Genomic DNA, 20,494 nt, shown 5'->3' on the forward strand with positions numbered 1-20,494 from the left:
ACCAGCCCCCCCACCCCCCAAAAAAAATTTAAGTTTATTTTTAAAGAATATTTTCAACTTCAAAATTTCAATTTTTCACTCCTCTACTCTAGTAAAAATAAAAGATATTTCTCAAAAACAATTTTTTATTCATAAATCAAACACTAAAAATCTTTTTCGAAAAATATTTTCTAGTCACCAACCAAACATGAGAAAATAAATCAAAAATTAACTTGTTTTCCAGGAAAACATTTTCCTTCATACCAAACACACCCTTAGTGTTATTGTCTAATATACAACTCTTTGGTCTTTTTCATGTCTTCACATCAAAGTTCATTTGCTTGTTCCCTCGCGTTTATGATTGTGATGCATCTTCTTTATCAAAAAAACTTGTTTTTGTTTGGGATAACAAAAGGTTTTATTGATGACCGTATTGAACGAGGACCAGATGTCTCTATGAAACAGGTTATAAAAAGTTGAATTAGAAATGTTAGTACTTCGAAAAGTATATAAATAATGTCTTTGTCCCTTTTCTTTTCTGTTTGTTTCAATTTTGGTTTTTGTTTCTTGCATTAAAGTATTTGTGTTGGATTAGGCGAGTGCTTCTCTCTAAGATTGCAAATGCTTTATCATGTAATCAATGTCTCATTTTATTGTGCTAGTGAATGATAGAGGACATCCATTTTTTATTTTTTGTTTGTACATAAACATAATAATTGAGAAAGGACAAAAAGAGAGGAGAAAAACTCCGAGGAATGGATTTACACCTCGAGCTCATAGATTGTTATCCTTCTAGATATAGAACTTGCCCCATGAGGATTCTCATCAAGATGAAAATTGCTATTTATTATAGTTTGGTACACGTCCACTACCATCGTAATGTTTCAGTAAAATGCGAGTGTTCAATTATGCAGCAAGGGACTATGTCAAATTGTACTCACGACTCGTCTCTATCGTACAGGTAATTGACATGCTGCTGTTTAAGGGCATGGAAGAGTTGAAGAACTGTGTGGACCACTCAAAACAGAGGCACCATCTTGTTGGGAAATATGTCGTAGGTAATCAAGGTCTTGTGCAGGACCTTGGACATAAAGATTGGGGCAGCTCTAATTTCCTGAAAGACTTTTACAGCAGCAACTACTTCTAGATTGTCTTTTTGAACTTTGCTGCTACTCTTGTATAAACACATTTGCTATTTATTGGTAGTAGGTACTCTTCCGAGCTTAGAACAGGTTGTTATGCTGTCTGCTTTGAGATGGAAGTCATGCCTTCTTGTCTGTCTTTGTCTTTTGTGACAGAGGTTTTGTGATGAGTACAAGTTCACAAATTCACCAAAGCACCCTCTTTGATACTTCCATTATTTGAATCATGAATGATGGTTTGCTTTGCTGTTAAGGCATCTATATAGCAAACTACTCATAGTATCTGAATCTTTCGGTAGAGAAGTGAGGTGCTCTTTACAGTCTCAACTGAAAAAACTTGTTGAAGTGTTTGGGGACTGTCCCCAGCCCAAAAAAAGAAGTATTTTTTTGGTTACTACAATGATGCAGGAACAGTCAAGGTGAACTTATCGTTCATTTTTTGTGCAACAACCAGTGAAGGGTGTTCATTACGTATAACAATAACTACATCTCAATCTCAAGCTATCCACTATGAATCCTTACTATCTGAAAAGGAACTAATTTACCACCTCATTTGAACGAAATCAACATTGTGATATGAAACTCTGTAAATAAAAAGCTATATGATATCCTCATGGAAATTGAATCCACAAGCAAGCTTCCTTGAGACTTCAATTACAACAATTATTTGCACCATGACACATTTTTTTGGGTGTCATAGTAGATAAATCGAACCATCGTACATTTTATCAAATAAGCATAGTAGAATAATATTTGGTAAGTTGACATAAATAAAAATATATTTGGGACATTATCAAATATATTATATTATATTATGGTGTGTATGTGTGTTTAATTCCGTAATTTTAGAGGAGAAAAAAGAAGGGTAGAATTTAGGTGGAGAGAAAGTAAAGAGAACGTGGGGAAGTGGAATTGGGTCTCTCTCTTTCAAACCCTTTTCCCCTTTTTTTCCACTTTACGTTGAATCAGCGGAGACGCAAAAAAGAAGTGAGAGATAGAGCATAGTATAATATATATAGAGAGATATTTTATTTTAGCATTTCGTTCCCCATTCCACTTTTCCTTCCTTCCTTCCTTCCTTCCTTGTCAAAACTTAGGGTTTCTTCCTTCTCCTTTGCTTCCTTCATTCTATGTATGTATCTATCTTCCTTCCTCTTCCTATTTATCTTTCACATGCCTATTTGTTTTTTCTGAATTCAATGTGCATATTTTATAAGGTTTGTCGATTTCTGCTTTTGGCCAGAAATTTGCTTCATTTTCCCGGGTGTAATTTTAATATAACTCCTATGTTGTTTCATGTGCTTATGCAGTATTTTTCATTGTTTCTGTTGGGTTGGATTTCTCTTTTCCCCTTTTTACCGGAAAAAAATCTGCTTATTTTGCCATTATTTTTGTTTTTGCTCTCTCAAAACTAGAATCCTGGCTCTCTTTTTGTTGCTTTATTTTTTTTTGTTTTGAAAGAGGAATCTTTTCATTTTATTTGAATTCTATGTGGTTTGACGTGTCTATTAGACAGTCATCTATTGTTTATGCATTTTATTTGTTTCTGTTGGGTTGCATTTTCTGGATATCCATAGTTGTGCATGGTTGATCATTTGTATTTTGTGTTTGAATGTTGTTGTCTTGCATGTGGAACTTGAACAGGTTTGTTGATTTTTTTAAAATTTGTTTTGTAATTTCATCAGGTGTGTGAGCTGATTTGATGTTGATGAATATTGTTGGCTTTTCTGTGGAATCCCGGTGCTAGGAAGGAGAAGTAGCTCGTATTTTTGAGGGTTTAACCTATCCCTGTTGAAAAAAGGTTACCTGAGTTTTGGGTTAGCAGAAAGGTGATCAGATTTTGATTTCTGGGTGTTTTGACTATGCCAACATCCTGGGCTGATTCGGTTTCTGCAGCCGAGAATCTGGCTGCTGCTCGCCCCAGGTCATCCTATGTTCCACCACATCTTAGAAACAGGCCACCTTCAACAGATCCTCCTGCACATGCTTCCTATGCTGGGCCTGCTGCATCTGCGCAGGACCAAAGTGGTTATGGTGGCCCAAATGTAGGTGGAAGTCGATGGAGTGGTCCGAGGAATGATTTCCGATCTGGTTATGGTGGTGGAGGAGGCCGTGGCAGTGGCGGTGGCTGGAACAACAGAACAGGTGGTTGGGATCGTGGGAGGGACCGAGAAGCTAATCCCTTTGCAGATGATGATGCTGAACCCTTTGTTGAGCCTGAGAATTCTGGGATCAACTTTGATGCGTACGAGGATATTCCTGTGGAGACAAGTGGGGATAATGTACCCCCTCCTGTGAACACGTTTGTTGAGATTGATTTAGGTGAAGCTGTCAACCTAAATATCAGGAGATGCAAGTATGTTAAACCAACCCCTGTGCAAAAGCATGCTATACCAATTGCACTTGCTGGTAGAGATTTGATGGCTTGTGCTCAGACTGGTTCTGGAAAAACGGCTGCTTTCTGTTTTCCCATCATTAGTGGAATAATGAGGGGACAATTTCCAAGACCTCCACGTCCACGTGTCGCATTTCCACTGGCTCTTATTCTTTCTCCGACTAGGGAGCTCTCATGCCAAGTAAGTTTATGAGGTTTGTTGGTCTATGCACTCAAAAGGGTGGGGGAGAGAAGATCAATTTAGTTTTTTGGACTATGCACTATGGTTTGCTTTTCAAAAAGGTTTTCAAGTGCAGGGTTGAATGTTGTGTTTTGGCTTGCAGATTCACGATGAAGCTAAGAAATTTGCATATCAGACTGGTGTCAGGGTGGTTGTTGCTTATGGTGGTGCTCCCATAAACCAACAGGTTCTATTTCTTCTCTTGTTTGCATGGTACTTTTATCTTTTTGTCTATTCTATTCAGCTGACATTGTTCTCTGAGTTTAGGCTGCTTGAAGTTCTCATGCTATTAAAGAGATCTTTTTCTTTTTTTTCTTGCAAAATAGTAACATTGCTTTAGTTGAAGCTGATTTCATATTTTAAACCTGCTTTATCTTTCTCAAAATTTTATGATGTCACAAATCATACACGTGTGAAATTGGCCTTCAGTTCATTGAATTCTCTTTCAGCAAGTGGTTCTTCCTGGTCTAGGTACATAGTTTATGCAATGGACCTATGTTGTTCAGATCCTCTAAAAGTGCTGCTGTACTCGTATGGGATCCTCCAAAAATGCACAACTTTTGGAGAATCCAACACACATCCCACAAGATTTTGGAGGATCCGAGTAACGTAGTGAAGGGCAATGGTGATAGTTATTGAGTGCTTTACAATATTAGTTCATACAGTGTTGTACCATTTCATGCATGCACTATGAGAGAGAGACATCATAGGCACCAAATAAGGAGATTGAAATGTCTACTATCATTAAAAGCAGTTCGCTTATAATGTTTTTGAGCCGTGATGTTGCATCTTAACAGCTTCGAGAACTAGAGAAAGGAGTGCATATTCTTGTGGCAACACCTGGGCGGTTGGTTGATTTACTTGAGAGAGCTAGAGTCTCGCTACAGATGATAAGGTACTTGGCTCTAGATGAGGCAGACCGAATGCTTGATATGGGTTTCGAGCCTCAAATAAGGAAAATTGTGCAACAAATGGACATGCCTCCACCAGGTGTAAGACAGACAATGCTGTTCAGTGCCACTTTTCCCAAAGAGATTCAGGTCAGTGCTCTGTTTGGATGGATTCTCTGTTCTTCGACCTATTTTTGCTCTTTTGATTATAATTTATTTCATTCTCCATCATCCCATTGACTTAAAAGTTGAAATCCACTCCATGTTATTGATCTAGCTGCTTCCATAGTTATCACTCACTCCGTTCAGCAAAGAATGTCACCTTTCTAAATTTGGAGATGATTTAATCTGAACTTTTACCCTTAATGGCAAGCTTTTATAGCCATAAAAATGTTATTTTATGTTTAAGATCACAAATGTTGTGACATATTTTAGGCTACAAGTTTCAATAGTCTTCATTTCTTTCTTAAGCTCTGTGTCTAGTTAAAATACACCATATAAATTAAAAAAGAGTGGGGTGGGTGGGGGACTACATTGTTCCCGATCTGACCTGCGTTTTTCTGCTTCTCATCAGTTGTTTTTTGGCCTATATTCTTTTGGTCAATCAAAGCATAGGAAGTGAATTGGAATAATCACTGTGAATATGCATTTTTGTGAGAAGTTTTCTGCTTTGATCTTGCAGAGACTGGCATTGGATTTTCTTTCAAGCTATATCTTTTTGGCTGTGGGAAGAGTCGGCTCTAGTACTGATCTGATTGTCCAAAGAGTTGAATATGTTCAGGAGACTGACAAGAGAAGCCACCTGATGGATCTCCTTCATGCACAGAGGGCAAATGGTTCTCATGGCAAGGTATTATCCACCTATTACTAATGTCTATTATGTAGGAGGATGAGCAAAAAAATTGACGTTCAGACCTGTATCTATACTTCCTGACCTTTTTCATTGTTAGTTGGTGGAGAAGTATTCAAAGTGCTTATTAGGTACTTGCCTATATTCTTCTGAAGTAATGCCCTGTTCTTTATAGGGTTTCTCACGATAGGAGACTCTACCTTGTTTGATTGACATCTGCATCACATTAATTCTGTATTTTTAATAGAGAATCTCAAAATTAAATGTGTGATCTGGTGTGGTAATTTTGGGATGCTGGAGGTAGAACAGTCTAAAGATTAATGAAGAAATCAAATCAGAATTTGTTGCTTAAAAATATCATTTTGCTTAAGATGCTTCTTTCCTGGTTTTGCTTGTTATGTTAAGATTCAACCATATCAAAGAGAGTTTGAGTGCATCTTTAGTTTGAGTGTATCTTTACTATTAGTCTTGTGAGAAGCAATGCATTGTTCCTAGTTACTCTTCAGTGGAATTACCAGAAATTAATGGTTGAAATTCTAATGACTGGTCTTTAATTATCAGCAAGCTCTTACCCTTGTTTTTGTCGAGACGAAAAAAGGAGCTGATTCATTGGAGCATTGGCTTTGTATGAACGGTTTCCCTGCTACTGCTATTCATGGTGATAGAACTCAGCAGGTATTTATGATTTCTCTAGTGTGATTCTGGTTGGTTTATCTCATGAGACATATTGCTATGATATGTCTATTTATTCTCTATTTCAAGTGATGTGCTTCTGGCCTTTTTCTTGAGTTATGGGTTTTCTGTTTTCTTTTCACCAGTTAAAGTTGAATTTCACTGTCTGTGTTCTTGGGTAGCGTAAGATATGTCCAGCTCCTTGAACCATGAAATATTGTGTAAAATTAAGGGGATTTTTATATCAATCCTCTGGGTTAAGCAGTGTAAGGCATTCTAGAAATTGGGGATGTGGAATTTCTTTTCTACTTGTTTTCCCTTTTCCTTTTCTTGTCTAGTTTATAAAACTGTGAGGAGCTGGCTCTTAGAGGAGTGAAGCATATGTTGAAAGTTGAGACTTAGGATGCTCAATTTCTTAACATTGGAAGAACTTGAAATTAATTTCCTACACTTGATCTCTAGAGTCCTACCTCAACAGCTCAACTGCTATATTTCAGCTCTTGGGATATAATACTTTTATGTGTTGGTACCTTTAAAACCCATTGCTTAGTCTCTTGAACTGAAAGCGATGCAATGCTAGGGGTCGTTGCATAATGTATGCAAATCATATAAGTGTGCACTTTTAACATTTGACACACAAAGTGATCCCTCTCAATTTTGAGGAGTCGAATCAATATCGTCATCATTGCATATTGAATGTTGAAGTTAAATAATTTTAATTGATAGTTGATTATTATATTACTAAATTCATGTATGTATGACGTTTTTAAATTTTTCGTAAATGTGCACTTCACTTCTAGTTTTACGCTTCAAACCCCATGGAACTTTTTCATTTTTTTTGCGCTTTTCATATTCAAATAGCACTGGTGTGATTCTGTCTATTTGAGTGTTTTTTTAAAAAAAAGATCTGATACTGCTATGTGGATGATATTATTATTAGTCGCTTTTATGTTGATGCTGTATGGGGTGGGTGGTGGTGGCAAGATCTGTACACCATTGTGATATTTGGGGCTTTGTGTTGTCCAAGGTCATCTCTGCTGTAGAAGATTCCTTGTCTGGTAATAAGTCGCAGATTCTTAAAGTTGACTGGTTAAATTAGCTTCATCGTTTAGCATAGTAGTATATCTCGTCAGTTGAATCAGGTTCACAATGCCTTCTCTGGTATATCTACCTTGTTATCCTATCTATCATTAGTCTTAAGATATGTGGCATCTTTTCTATCTTACTCCTTCATATAGCTTGTGTTGGATGGGATTTCATTTCATTTCATTTTTCCCCTTGATCAATTATTGTTGTCCATTATTGGCAGGAAAGGGAATACGCCCTGAAATCCTTCAAAACTGGTAATACACCAATCTTGGTTGCAACGGATGTGGCAGCACGTGGTCTTGATATACCCCATGTTGCTCATGTTGTGAACTTTGACATTCCAAATGACATTGATGATTATGTCCACCGTATTGGAAGAACAGGGCGAGCAGGAAAATCAGGTTTAGCAACAGCCTTCTTTAATGAGAACAATTCTTCTGTGGCAAGATCACTGGCTGATCTGATGCAAGAAGCAAACCAAGAAGTACCTGCTTGGCTTTCTCGCTATGCTGCTCGATCTTCACATGGAGGCAGCAAAAACCGTCGTGGTGGAAATCGTTTTGGTGGCCGTGATTTCCGAAAAGATTCCTCTTTCAATCGAGGAGGGGTCACAGACTACTATGGTGGGGCCAATATGAGCAGTGGTTATGGTGCTCCTGGTGGGTATGCTGCACCATATGGTGGTGCTGGTGTGACTAGTGCCTGGGACTAACCAGCCACAGTTTGCAAATTCAGATACAGTTTCAATTTTGCAGTAGCAGATCTCTACTCACTTTTAGTTTCAATCTCTTTATTTTGTTCATTTTTGTAAGTTTTGACATTTCGTACTGAAGTCTTCGCTGCAATGGTGGTTTGGGTTGCTGTGACGTAGTTAGGACTCTTTGGGGATGTGTAAATCTTGGCAGGTGGTGGTGAATACTTACTTCTAACAGATTAGGATTTACTTTGCCTTGCTTAACTTCTCCCTTTGCTTTTGCCCTCTGCTTTAACATTTTGGTAGGTGGGATGGATGTGTTAAAGAATAGGTCTCATGTATAGGGGGGAGTGTGTGTTTCTTCTGCCAGCAATTGATTTATATATCTCTTAGGTAAATTCTTTATCAACCAAATGTATTGGTTGTAGATTTTAAGTACAGGGCCCTTGAAGTGTTTGTGTTCAACTCTAATCACTGTTGTAATATTACAAATTCAGTGCTAAGTTTTGTACTACTATAATGTTCTTGTTATGTTTTCTTATTATCATTCATAATGCAGTAATGGTAGCTTTCTAATCTTCTTTACTATTTCACATGTACCTTTTGGCAGACTTTAGTATTCTTATTGCCTTGCAAAAAAGATTAAATTGATAATTGATGGTATCAATACCACTTATTTAAAACAGTTTATATTAAAGATAAAAAGAGTCATTGTTTAAAGGGACAAAAGAGAGTTAAAAAACAAATTGAAAAGGGGAGTAGATGAAGAAATTATAGAAGGATGAAACAAACTGTATTCCAGGTAAATGTAATATTCCAAGTCAATACACATCCTTTTTCTCTTTACCAACACTAGGATGGAAAAACAAAAACACTTCATTGTGACAACTGTTTATAGTAAAGCAACATACTTCAATCCTAGAATTTATTTTATTTTTATGAAGAAAAAGGAGTTGCAACCTCCAGGACACCAAAAGAAATATCAAAAGCATCTCTTGCTCAAGTAATTTCCTCCAAGAAGATATATTTGTTGTTGCAGGCATCATCTTCTTGATATTTCAACTGGATACACCCTTTGCCTACATAAAAGTTACAAAAGAAAGAGTCAGATACAGAACACTAATCTCAATCTTTAGTACCAGTTACAGTAAACTAAAAGAACCAGTATATAGCTTAACATGACTACATATCTCATAATTTTGAACTTACATCTAGATGCCATTATTTCTTCTTCTTCTGTAATGCATTTGACCTCGCTGCTTCTTTCGCCTTCTCATAATGATTCTGTATTCTAAATCTTCAGCTATCCCAGAAAGCCAATTTGGATTTCGAGAAGAAAGCATCAAATATGCTATGGAGAATCCAATAATCAATCCAGTACCATATCCCATAAGAACCACTTTCCAACTGAGCTCACTTAGAAATGTTGAATCATTTTCTTCATCTGGCACAAATGTTGTGTTGTTTGTCTCTGGTATCCGGTCACTTCCACAACCTCGTGAAACTGGCAATCCACGCAATCTGTCATTGCCTTCATATGAATTGTTGTCAAATGTATCAAATTGATTCCCTTTTGGAATGCATCCTTCAAGATGATTGCGTGAGAGATTAAAAACTGCAAGAGATGTAAGAGAAACAAGTTGTTTTGGTATCTCTCCTGAAAGCCTATTGGATGAAAGGTCCAACGATTCGACTACAGATAACTTTCCAAGTGATGGTGGTATATGACCGTGCAACTCATTGTGAGATAAATTCAACACACGCAGTGCGATGAGGTCTCCCAACATACTAGGAATATGCCCTTCAAACTCGTTGTTTGAAAGATCCATAGTGGTGTACAAAGACAAGATTCTCACAACTTCTAACTCCAATCCCTTTGTTGAAACAATTACCGAGTCTTGGTAATATGTCTTTTCTTCATCACCTGGTGCCTTCATTGTTTTATCAATGACAATTCTCCTCATTGCTTTCAGATTTCTGAAAAGACTTGTTGGCAGTTCTGCTGTAAAGGCATTGCGAGAGAGATCTAACATCCGAAGCTGAGGAAACAGTTTCGAACTAGTTGAAGTTCTAATTGGTCCATGCAAATTATTGAGTCTCAAGCTTAAAACTTGAAGATTTGGAAGAGTCCCCAACCACATAGGGAATGTGTCATTGAGTTGATTGTTTCCTAAGTCAAGAACTTCCAACTCTTTGCAATTAGCCAAGGATCTTGGGAGTTTTCCCTCTAGATTATTGCCATGCAAGTTGAAGCTTTTGAGTTTACTTCCGGAGCTAAAAGTTGTTTGCAGACTCCCAGAAAGACTATTGTGTCGCATATCCAAAACCTCGAGTTGATCACTCATGTTACCCAAACATTGTGGAATTTCTCCCTTCAAATTGTTATTTGACAAATCTAGGATTTTTAATGTTGTCAAATTGCAAATAGAAGAAGGGATCTTACCACTGACATTATTATTTGACATGAAGAAGAATTCTATAGAGGGTGGTGGAATTGGTAGTGTCCCTTGAAGAGAATTGGACAATAAGTTAATAGAGATCAGTTGGGAAAATGATGAAATGTGGTCAATACTAGTCAACATGTTGTGGGCTAGATTAAGATTTTTTATGGAATGCATCCAATTAGACAATACCACATCAGGAATTGTTCCTTGAATGTTGTTATATGAAAGATCCAAGGTATAAAAGTTCTTTGCTGATCTCAAAAAATCCAGTTCTTTTACTTGACAAGCAGCCAAATATAAGTATTCAAGAGATTGGGGCAATGTAGACTTGACTTTGTTCTCATTGATCAGAGAAATACTATTGTATGACAGATCAAGATACCAAAGTTGTTTGAGGTTCGAAAAGACACTGACATCTACACTCCCACTAAAATTGTTAGACAAAAGATCAAAATACTTTAGATTTCTGAGGTTCTGGAGTGACTTGGGAAGAGGACATTGCAACTGGTTATTTGCTAAACTAATCAAGACTAGGCTCACAAGGTTCTGAATTGATTTGGGAAGACATCCTTGCATCTCATTCTCGCTTATATCAACACGGACTAGTGCCGAATTGTTACTGAATTCCTTAAGTTGACCAGAAAAGTGGTTATTACTCAAGTCTAGTTCACTCAGTAATGGAAGGGAGAATATCCAGGATGGTATTTCTCCATTCAGGGAGTTATTTGATAGCCAAAGTGTGTTCAGATTCTGCAGTCCACTTGTAAACTGAGGAAATATCGGTCCTTCAAGACGGTTATCTTGAAGGTCCATATACTCCAGACGGGTGAGGTTCCAAAGAGATTTCGGAACCTGCCCCGATAAATTGCAGGAACTAAATACCAATCTCTGCAGTGAAGTTAGATAGCCAAGACATTCAGGCAGGAAATTACCAGAAAAATTTACCCCAGCGAGATTCAGCTCCATGAGAGATGCACTGCTATTCCATTTGGTCTTTGGAAAGTAACCATTGAGCTGAGCATTGTAACTTAAGTCAAGTGTTTCCAGGTTGGGCAGGTTAAAGATACTCTCAGGTATTATCCCATACACTCCTGTACTCGTCAGCCCCAGAGTCGTTAAATGAGAAGAGAAATTCAGAGGAATGGTGGAAGAGATGTTCACACCACTAAGATGAAGCTCTCTTAATTGAGTCAAATTCTGAAGGGACATCTTGAAATCGTAAGCTACGAGTCTAAGCTCACTGTTATACGATAAAAAAACAGACTGTAACTTGGAGAGATGAGAGATTTCAGAAGGAATTTGACCTGAGAAGTCTGCCCGGGAAAGATCAAGATGTGTCAAGCTTGCTAACCTGCCAAATTTAGGCGAGATATGAGAACCGTCAAAGTCATTCATAGAAAGATTGAGCCTTTGGAGATGAGAGAGTTGGAATAGGCTGCTATTGAAATCAATCTTCCCAACAAGTTGGCTGCAACTGAGGTCAACCTCAATCACATGACCGGTCATCTCATCACATATTATTCCATCCCACGAACAACAATCTTTGTTCATGTTCCATGAACTCGTTTTAGGATAAGACTGCTTGTCACAAAGAAAAGATTCAGATGCATCAACAACAAAAGACTGGTTGAATTCTACAAGGGCAAGACTTTGATCTCTGGGGCACATTGCAAATGAGGACAAAACAAGTTGACAAAGAAAGAAAGATGCAAGTAGAAACAAGAGACTCATTTTGCAAGAAAAATGGTAGGTAATGAAAGGAAAAAAGTTGTGCTTTGTGTTATATTCCCAAATCAAAATTCATGAGATATATATATACACCATCGGTCCGTGTTAAAAGGAGTTGAATCTTGTGGTCTTCTTAAGGCACAAGTCCTTTACAAGTTGATTTTGGTCATATATTCCCTGGTTTGATCACCATTTGGGGCAACTTGCTACTTCCTATGTCTACATTAAATGTATCCTTTCAGTGGAGAAAAGGACAGTTCCAATGAGATATATCAAGTCAACGGACAAGTCTTTCCGTGGAAATTTGATATAACTTTATCGTTGGCTATAGTTGACAAAACGACTTTTTGGCTATACTAATTACCACTTTGATTTTTGTCATTGTTCAACAGTACGTATTCCTTACTTCAACCCATGTGGATTTTGGGGAAGCTATTTCCTTCCTATTTCTACATCAACTTTAGTAATTTTAGTGGAGAAAGAAGAAACAAAGGGTAAGTTCCTAATGAATGAGACAGTTGAAGTCGATACACAAGTCTTCTTGTGGTAAAGGTAGAAGTGTGACTATGCAAGTTGGAGGGCATAGATGCCAAGTGTAATCAAGTTCAAGGACACATATAGGTAATGAAATCTCTAAATTGTGATTCAATACAAAAGTATCAAGAGAAGCAGTAGCATTTGAGGCTCCATGGAACTAAAAGATTAAGGTACCTCCATTCCAACTAGTAAAAACAAGTTGCAGCTCATATTTCTTGAAGACCAACTTGGTCATGGGTTGGAGAGATTAAATTTCCTTAGTCAAGTTACACAGATGCCAAATCTAATGTGTCTACATGTTTCCTCACAGTTTACAACTTGAAATGTTTCATGGAATTGAATGCTCAAAATACATTTTCTGGGAACTAGAATAGGACAAGACATGTTCAATTTGCTATTACATTAACTCACGCCTTTCACCAACTTCAACATTGGCATGATTGTATTGTGAAACAATGTCTGGAGGCAAATTAATCAATAAAACTAAGATCCTAAAAATAATCATCCCCCATACAAAGGGAGAAAAACCATTCAGTAATCGCAATTAATTAAGCTTAAATTATTGGGACACTTCATTACAATTCTGTTCCTCGTGAGATGGGAAATTTTTTGGCAAGGTGAACAATGGTGTTTCTCCTGATAATCCCTTTATTGACATGGCCAAAGAATAGCCCAATGCTCGGGCAACTGGAACTGCAACTGCATTACCTACTTGCATGTACCTGAGTGCCATATAACAATGAAAATGTCACAGCACGCAACAAAATGTTGTTTCAAATACCAAATAAACTCAGATTAAGAAGGCAAGTGACTATTTCCATTCATAAGGAGCTTCTACTAAAAAATAATTAGCGGATTTCGAAAGCTTCTTTTAGGTTGATTTAGTATACTAATATCCATAACAGCCATTACAAGAAAACAGAAGGCAAGTGACTCCTTCCGTTCATAAATATCTCCCAAATACCAGCAGATCCTGAATACTGAGCTAAAATTGTGGCTCTGGCATGTTTCCTGATTCTCTTATTAGTTTAAGCTCAGGCAGCATGATATTTTAAGTGAGAACAATGAAAACACGTCCCCTTACCTCAGTCACCATCCTATTGGTGATATAGAGCAAAGCAGGGATTTAATAAAAGAATTACTGAAAACTCAGATTTTCAACCATCAGTCAGATTTTAGTCATTGCAATACCTTTCTTTTATTGGACCTATCAACTTGTAGTAGTCAGGAAAACCTTGGAGCCTTGCATTTTCACGAATTGTGAGCACTCTATCTTGTAGTGGATGTACTATGGTCTGGAAGGAACATGAGAATAAAGAACAATGCATCAGAATGAGACAAGATAACTAATTTTAAGAATTGAGATAAGATGGCAAAGGTTAAAAGCTACCTGATTATGGGGTTCAGCTCTCGTCACAACTGTTGGGACAGTTTCATCCCACCACAAACGACCAAACGGTCTGCATAATGTCACAATTAAAAACAGTATTTAGCATTATGGAGAGGGAGGTGAATAAATAAAGATATCAAATCAAAAAGGGGAAAGAGATTTATCATTACTTTGAGGAACTACCACCAACGAAGCTCATAGCATAGTCGGGGACCTGTTAATTTAAGTATCATAAGATCCTGAAAATGAACAACACAATAACTATATCACTCCAACAAAATCATACCAAAGGCTTTCCAGAAGGTAGCTTTACTCTCTCCACATCTGGGTCCCATTCAACTTTATTATCTGGCCGAACACGAACTCCAGGCAAGTCCCTGAAGTTTGCACCCTACAATCACAGAAGGTCAAGAACTCAACATTACAAGGAGCTCATCACTTAGTACCGCAAATGGCAAGACAGAAACAATTTAATTACCTTCCGCTTGGGAATTTGACATACACGCTGATGATCATCTTCATTCAACTGAAGAGGACGATGATCATATAGTACGCTTCCCGGCAACCCTACAAAATGACCAGAATGCATCAGCAAAACTCATTAATGCAGAACCCATTTCAAGCTCAACCCTAGTTACAACATGAAACCTTTTAAATAAGAATTAAGTGTTGTTTTTGCAGATACTTCTCAGGTGCAAACATGGAGCAACAAAACCTACATTACTCTACAAGCAAAATATGTGGACTCACCATCCCTCCCCATTCTTATAAAATGCTGGAAATCAGATTTGGGCTCATCAGTGTAAGGCATTTCATCTCTTGGCTCATTGTTCTCCACCTAAAGAGAAAATCATATGCAAAAAAGAGCAACTAGTTTATGTTTAAGTAATTGGAAGTGCCTTCAAAACAACTTTAATATCTCATACATACCAAAGGGAGATCAGAAAGTGCGTCACCAAGAAAGAGCTCTTTCTTTAACTCAAGATCCTGGCCTGAATCATACGCAACTGTGTTTGACTGCATTAGCACATGTATGCACATTTAGTCAAATATCAATTGCTACAGCATTCATGAGATTTTAAAAAAATCAAAAGCCTACCTCAAATTCTACGGGAATAACACCCCTCACAATAACTTTATGTGTGGGCAATGGATATTGTGGCAACTTCTGCAACATGACAAGATTTAAGCAGAGTGAGGATGGTGGATAGGTGCATAGAATTCAATATTGAGAAACTATTAAATAACTTAAAAATCAAAATCAGTATTACCTCCGATGAAAGAGCACCAAACATGAAGACACGCATACGAAATTGTGGAAGACCATACGCACCAGCTGCCATCATTCCCATCCGTGCTTGGTAGTTCATCCCAACAAGCCTGCTCAATGCATATCGCCCAAGGAAACCATTGGAGAATTTGACAAGGTCCACCACGTTCTCCATTAATACAAACTTGGGTTTCAAGAAATCCACAATGTCCATGTAGACATCAAGTTGTTTATTTTTAGGATCCTGCATCGGATTTTCTTTATTCCTAAAACGATTGAATCCACTGATTCCTTGGCAAGGTGGTCCACCGCATACAACATCAACATCACCCTAGAAAACAACCAACAGAAAATTCAATCAGTATGGGTCAGTATTACAAATCGTTAGCAAGTTGATAACCTAGAAGTAGTTCAGATCTTTTAACCCCAAAGCCAGTAAGATTGAAATAGAGGGATAAAACTTACAGGCAACGGCAAAAGATTTGCTTTGAAGCCTTTTGCCACAAACTCTTTGATTTTCTTCGGGCAGTCACTATACACATATGTCAACTAGTTGGAAAGAGTTTTTTTAACAAATAAACATAAAAAATTTCAGAATAAATTGTTTCATGTGTATACCTTAAGCCATCTATTGGCTCCCAGGTGTCTTCCTCTGGACCATAACCTCTCCAGCGGACCTAAGCACAAGGTAATCAAAGTGATTTCAGAAAATGACAAGGATCAGAAACACACAGAAAAAAAAACATAAAAGGACTTCAGCTTTTCCACAAAAGAAATCTGTTTGTTCTACCAAAGAATTAAAGAATTCCAAGCTCAACGGTCAAATACCTTGAAGTAAAGTCCAGGTTTGTTATTTTCTTTAGGATCTCCGTAACAAACTTCTAATAGTTCTTCGACCTCAAATATTTCACCTTCTTTATCATCACCAGAATCATCACCTTCATCATCATTTTCTTCATCTTCTTCAACTTCATCTGTTACTTTCAAATGAGGGTGTGGAGGAACACTGCTTTTTACCAAGGAACAAGAGACACAAAGCTGCACCCACTCCTTTAGAAGTGATAGGAAGTCACTGGCATACTCATTCCTCACCTGAGTCTCTGGGTGGTTCAATCTCAAACTGTCACATGCATGTTTGTTAAGGTCAACAGCCCATTTCTGCATCCAAGAACTTGTATTAACAGGACTAAAGGTCTTACCAAAAATCAAGAAAGTGAGCCACATTATGCTGGTTCAAATTGGCAAAACATAGAATAAGTTGAAGGAAAGAACATACAGTAACAAGTTTAACGCCTTTGCTATTGGCACCCAAGCATAACCCTGTGGACATTGCTCCACATCCTGAATATAGATCCAATAGCTTCTTTTCCAGATTGTGTTCTTTGACTTCACCAGCATCAATGTCACTTGATATAGTAGAAGATGAACTAACTGGACTTGTAGTATCTACAACGAATTAACCTCTCAATTAGGCATGTTTAAGCTTGAATACTAACACAAAAGGACCAACACTGTAGGCCAATTATTAAAAAGAGTCGACATAAAAATACCAGGAGGCAAGCTAATGAAGGAAGAGTATGGAAGCAAGTACTTCATGTCATAGTAGAAATCACAATTTGATTTTACATTTTCCTTGAACTGTGAAGTTGCCTGCAACAATATTCTGCATTTTTAGTTCAACCACTCAATACCAATTCAAAGTACCCACCAGTAAGGTAACAAAGACATACATTTGAGGGCACAGGAACAATCTTTAGTTTGGTCACAAGGCAATCAAGAGGGTTGTCATCCTTGATTTCAGAAAGGAATACACGTTTATTGTCAATGAACTGATCGTGGCTTTTAATAACCTAGCAGGGAAAAAGAGATGTGAGACCATGATAGCATCAGAGGGCAAGAAACCTTTCATATGATAGAGTAGGCATTTCTTACAGTATCCTTAGCTCTATAAAACCACTGAGCTGTAAAATACTGCATGCCATCAACTGCTTCAAAGAATTCGACAATCTTGCAAATGTAATCATCCTCGCCATCAGCAGCCTAGTTACATGATAGATAATAAAAATAAGTCAAGACATGGATACATTATATGGCCATAAGTAAGATAACAAACCTTAACTTACAATAATTGGGCTATGATAAATGGAGAAAATTTTCAACCAATTGTAAAATATGAACCTTGGGCCTAACTCAAACCAAAACTAGCTCATGAGGGAGGATAGCTCAAATATAAACTAGGAGACCGCCAATCCATTCCCCAATCAATGTAGGGCTCTAATGAACTCTAACACCTCCACCACCACCACACACCTAAACACACCAAGACCACCAATTAGATTGTGGACAACATCACCATAGGGGCCTAAAGGGTGACAGATCTAGCTCTCATACCATTAAAGGTATGAACCTTATGTTTAAATAAACCCCAAAAGCCAGCTCATATGGAGAAAACTACCAAATATATACAAGCAGGTTCCATGGTAAGTTGAGAGTCCAATGTCAACACAAACAACAACAACTCTTTTAATTTTAACTTTACTCCTAGCATGTTCAAACCCAACACTAAAGGACTTTTTTGTACTTTATGCAGATCTTTAATTTAAGGCCACAAGATTCAAAAGTCACTTTTACTTTCTTAAACTTTGTGCTAAGTCAAAACCAATCAAACAAATTGAAACGGAAACATTTTTTAATGCTAGCTAAGCAAAAGCATATCAATGTAGATGTAAAGATAGCGCATCCATGCCTAACTCAAACCCAAAAACTAGTTCAAGATGGAGAATTACACAAGTCCATAAGCAATTCACCAATCCATTCCCCAACCAGGGTGACACTAACACCCATTTACACAAAATCCCAACTAGAGCATGAACCAAAAATCCAACAAGGATAAACCTGGCTCTAATACCATGTATATATCAAATAAGAAGAATAGCTGATATATAATTACAGGAAGTAACAAGATTATATACATATAGATCTTTCTAACTATGAAAATAATTAAAAGGAAAATCCTACAGATTTGGTATGAATCCCTAGAATTAAGTTGTCTATGTATATTACAAGGAATATGACTATATTCATTCCTTAACAGTAAGCAAAGATACTAGATCCAAAGTATCATCTACACCCATTATCTGCAAAAAGTTCCACTTGCCACAAATAAGGCCCACATACAATTTAACATTTAGTTAATATTTCAGACTACATAAAAGGTACCCACATTCCTATCAAACCTATTATAGAGAGTATATCAACACAGTGAAGGACCTGAATAACATATGTTTATGGTGAATTTACACTTTACCTTCACATGTGCATCATCCTCGAGATAATAAATCTGACCATCAACATCCGCTCGACTAAAATGGCACTTAGCTTGAATTAACTGGTCCGGATCATCTTGACTGTAACATGAAAGTATCAAAAACACATAAATCCTTGAAAATAAAAAAATACAACAAAAATGATGTTGTGATGGATAGTAGTTCAAGACTTACCCATTTAAGCTCTTGGTACCATTTGATTTCCCCTTGTTCTGTTTACCAAAAAAAAAACAGCCATGTAAGTAAAATATTAAATAAACACTAATGATGCCAAATAAAAACAGACAGATAGACCATCAACAACGGTCACTTAAAGTATGCTTTTTATTCAGAAGCTTCAAAGGTAGCATCAAGTTTGGCAGCAGAATGTCAGATATACCATATAGAAAGCATAATTTCATGCTATTTAAAATTATATTAAACATTTTTGCAAATAATTTGCAAATATTTCAAAGTAAAGAATGTTTAAAATCTCAAAGTAAGAATCTTTCTTACATAGCGATGAGGCCACTTCAATCTAGCTTCTGCATCCGGAACAGGGTCACCGGCAAGTGCACACTCTTCATCTTTCACTTTCTCAGCTCTCATAGGCTTCCTTTTTGAAGGTGAAATCGACAAGCTCTTCTTCAGACTCCCTAGCTCCATTCCATCTACATCTTCCTCCTCCACAAAATCACTCTCAGCTACAGAATCCACCAAAGGTTCCACCTTTACTGCAGCTTGCCTCGTGGATTTCTTGCTCGGCGTCGCTGAATTAGACTCAGATACGAAATCGCTATCAGCTGGTGAAGCTACGCCAGATTCTACCTTTTCTACAGCTAGCTTCTTCAACTTCTTGTTATTGCTTTCCGATTGACAAGCTACCACTGAACTTTCAGCTGTTGTTCGTCTCGTGGATTTCTTCGTTGATGATAAAACAGGTTCCTGTTCAAAATCGGAATCAGCTGGTTGAGCTACTACTGGATCTGGCCTTTCAACTACAAGTCTCTTCGACTTCCTGCTGCCGGATGAAGACTCTGGCTTTGTTGCCGGAGAAGATTTCCGTTTGCTAGGCATTGGGATATCTGAAGAGATGCAGTAGTAGGTCGCGGCGGCGGCGGCGGCGGCGGCGTCCGTACAGTGTGTACAGTGGCGGGAGGATGAGGGAATATAGGAGAGAGCCTATATTTATAATCTCTTATTTTTTGGGCTTAGCGAAAATATTTGAAATTAGTGAAAAGAGGGAGAAAAAGGCGGGACTGGCGGAATTATTGGGCAATCGAAAGTGAATTGAAAGTATGGCCTCAGTTCCACTAAAAAGCCCCATATTTAAGAAAAGGGAAAAGGGTTAAATATGCCCCTAAATTATTCAAAAAGGTTTTAGATATATCTTCGTTTAAAGTTTAGCTCACTCGTGGTTTTGCCGTCCAACTTTTTGCATAAATATACCCTTGTGGGCGTTAGTTGATATGCTGGAAATATCCAACTCATTTTCCCTTTATTTAAATGTCAAATGGAATTGTCACGTCACTATAAATTACAACGTGGCATTTTTATGAAAAGGGATTAACTATTCCCGTAAAATATTCGGACCCATATACACCAATCCGACTCATAAATCAACCCCTCTTTTAAATAACTTATCCGACCCCTCTTTTGATACGGTATGGATCCGAATATTTTAGGAGTATAATTGATCCCTTTTCATTTTCATAAAAATGTCACGTGGTAATTTAAAGTGACGTGACAATTCCATTTGACATTTAAATAAAGGAAAATGAGTTGGATATTTCCAGCATATCAACTAACGCCCATAAGGGCAAATGCGGAAAGTTGAACGGTGAAGGCACAAGTGAACCAAATTTTAAACGAAGAGTATATCTAGACCT

At 37.4% G+C, this 20,494-nt stretch overlaps 4 protein-coding genes across 5 annotated transcripts in view; 2 read left to right on the top strand and 2 right to left on the bottom strand.

The window, feature by feature from the left end:
- LOC125867683 (NADH dehydrogenase [ubiquinone] 1 alpha subcomplex subunit 6-like) overlaps positions 1 to 1,253 on the top strand; it is a 2,442-nt gene extending 1,189 nt beyond the window's left edge. The window contains exon 2 of the mRNA XM_049548246.1: positions 941 to 1,253. Within this exon, the coding sequence (XP_049404203.1) occupies positions 941 to 1,126 (186 nt within the window). The 3' untranslated portion in view covers positions 1,127 to 1,253. The remainder of the gene's footprint in view (positions 1 to 940) is intronic.
- Positions 1,254 to 2,146: 893 nt separating this feature from the next.
- LOC125868194 (DEAD-box ATP-dependent RNA helicase 37-like) lies at positions 2,147 to 8,472 on the top strand. 2 transcript variants are annotated; one of them, XM_049548821.1, is made up of 7 exons: positions 2,147 to 2,253; positions 2,807 to 3,697; positions 3,840 to 3,923; positions 4,534 to 4,776; positions 5,309 to 5,476; positions 6,038 to 6,151; positions 7,458 to 8,472. In XM_049548821.1, exons 2-7 carry the CDS (start codon positions 2,984 to 2,986, stop codon positions 7,947 to 7,949), a joined length of 1,815 nt encoding a protein of 604 aa, XP_049404778.1. In that variant the 5' UTR covers positions 2,147 to 2,253; positions 2,807 to 2,983; the 3' UTR covers positions 7,950 to 8,472. The 2 variants fall into 2 exon arrangements, with proteins under 2 accessions (XP_049404778.1, XP_049404779.1); XM_049548822.1 differs by having other exon boundaries at positions 2,203 to 2,219.
- A 289-nt stretch (positions 8,473 to 8,761) lies between these two features.
- Positions 8,762 to 12,174, bottom strand: LOC125866574 (receptor-like protein Cf-9). Its single transcript, XM_049546845.1, has 2 exons — positions 9,141 to 12,174; positions 8,762 to 9,010 (listed from the first exon to the last, which is right to left on the bottom strand). Exon 1 carries the CDS (start codon positions 12,104 to 12,106, stop codon positions 9,143 to 9,145), a length of 2,964 nt encoding a protein of 987 aa, XP_049402802.1. The 5' UTR covers positions 12,107 to 12,174; the 3' UTR covers positions 8,762 to 9,010; positions 9,141 to 9,142.
- A 750-nt stretch (positions 12,175 to 12,924) lies between these two features.
- LOC125866575 (DNA (cytosine-5)-methyltransferase CMT3-like) lies at positions 12,925 to 19,782 on the bottom strand. The gene is made up of 20 exons (XM_049546846.1): positions 19,122 to 19,782; positions 18,801 to 18,838; positions 18,608 to 18,707; positions 17,233 to 17,340; positions 17,031 to 17,150; positions 16,851 to 16,950; positions 16,577 to 16,746; positions 16,129 to 16,458; positions 15,919 to 15,977; positions 15,766 to 15,832; positions 15,302 to 15,631; positions 15,130 to 15,198; positions 14,961 to 15,047; positions 14,781 to 14,868; positions 14,509 to 14,597; positions 14,317 to 14,421; positions 14,201 to 14,244; positions 14,031 to 14,100; positions 13,832 to 13,935; positions 12,925 to 13,362 (listed from the first exon to the last, which is right to left on the bottom strand). The coding sequence occupies exons 1-20, from the start codon at positions 19,680 to 19,682 to the stop codon at positions 13,200 to 13,202; spliced, it is 2,802 nt and encodes a 933-aa protein (XP_049402803.1). The 5' UTR covers positions 19,683 to 19,782; the 3' UTR covers positions 12,925 to 13,199.
- Positions 19,783 to 20,494: the final 712 nt, after the last annotated feature.

This window comes from Solanum stenotomum, chromosome 6 (assembly GCF_019186545.1).
Source record: "Solanum stenotomum isolate F172 chromosome 6, ASM1918654v1, whole genome shotgun sequence".
Taxonomy (NCBI): Eukaryota; Viridiplantae; Streptophyta; class Magnoliopsida; order Solanales; family Solanaceae; genus Solanum; species Solanum stenotomum.

Excerpts from the sequence above, each read along its gene's own strand:
- LOC125868194 (XM_049548821.1), top strand. The coding sequence starts at position 2,984 with ATGCCAACATCCTGGGCTGATTCGGTTTCTGCAGCCGAGAATCTGGCT. Across the intron at positions 3,924-4,533 it reads GTGCTCCCATAAACCAACAG|CTTCGAGAACTAGAGAAAGG; the intron begins GTTCTATTTCTT and ends GCATCTTAACAG. Across the intron at positions 5,477-6,037 it reads CAAATGGTTCTCATGGCAAG|CAAGCTCTTACCCTTGTTTT; the intron begins GTATTATCCACC and ends TTTAATTATCAG.
- LOC125866574 (XM_049546845.1), bottom strand. The coding sequence starts at position 12,106 with ATGAGTCTCTTGTTTCTACTTGCATCTTTCTTTCTTTGTCAACTTGTT.
- LOC125866575 (XM_049546846.1), bottom strand. The coding sequence starts at position 19,682 with ATGCCTAGCAAACGGAAATCTTCTCCGGCAACAAAGCCAGAGTCTTCA. Across the intron at positions 15,978-16,128 it reads AACCTGGACTTTACTTCAAG|GTCCGCTGGAGAGGTTATGG; the intron begins GTATTTGACCGT and ends CCTTGTGCTTAG. Across the intron at positions 14,101-14,200 it reads GTTGGTGGTAGTTCCTCAAA|ACCGTTTGGTCGTTTGTGGT; the intron begins GTAATGATAAAT and ends GACATTATGCAG.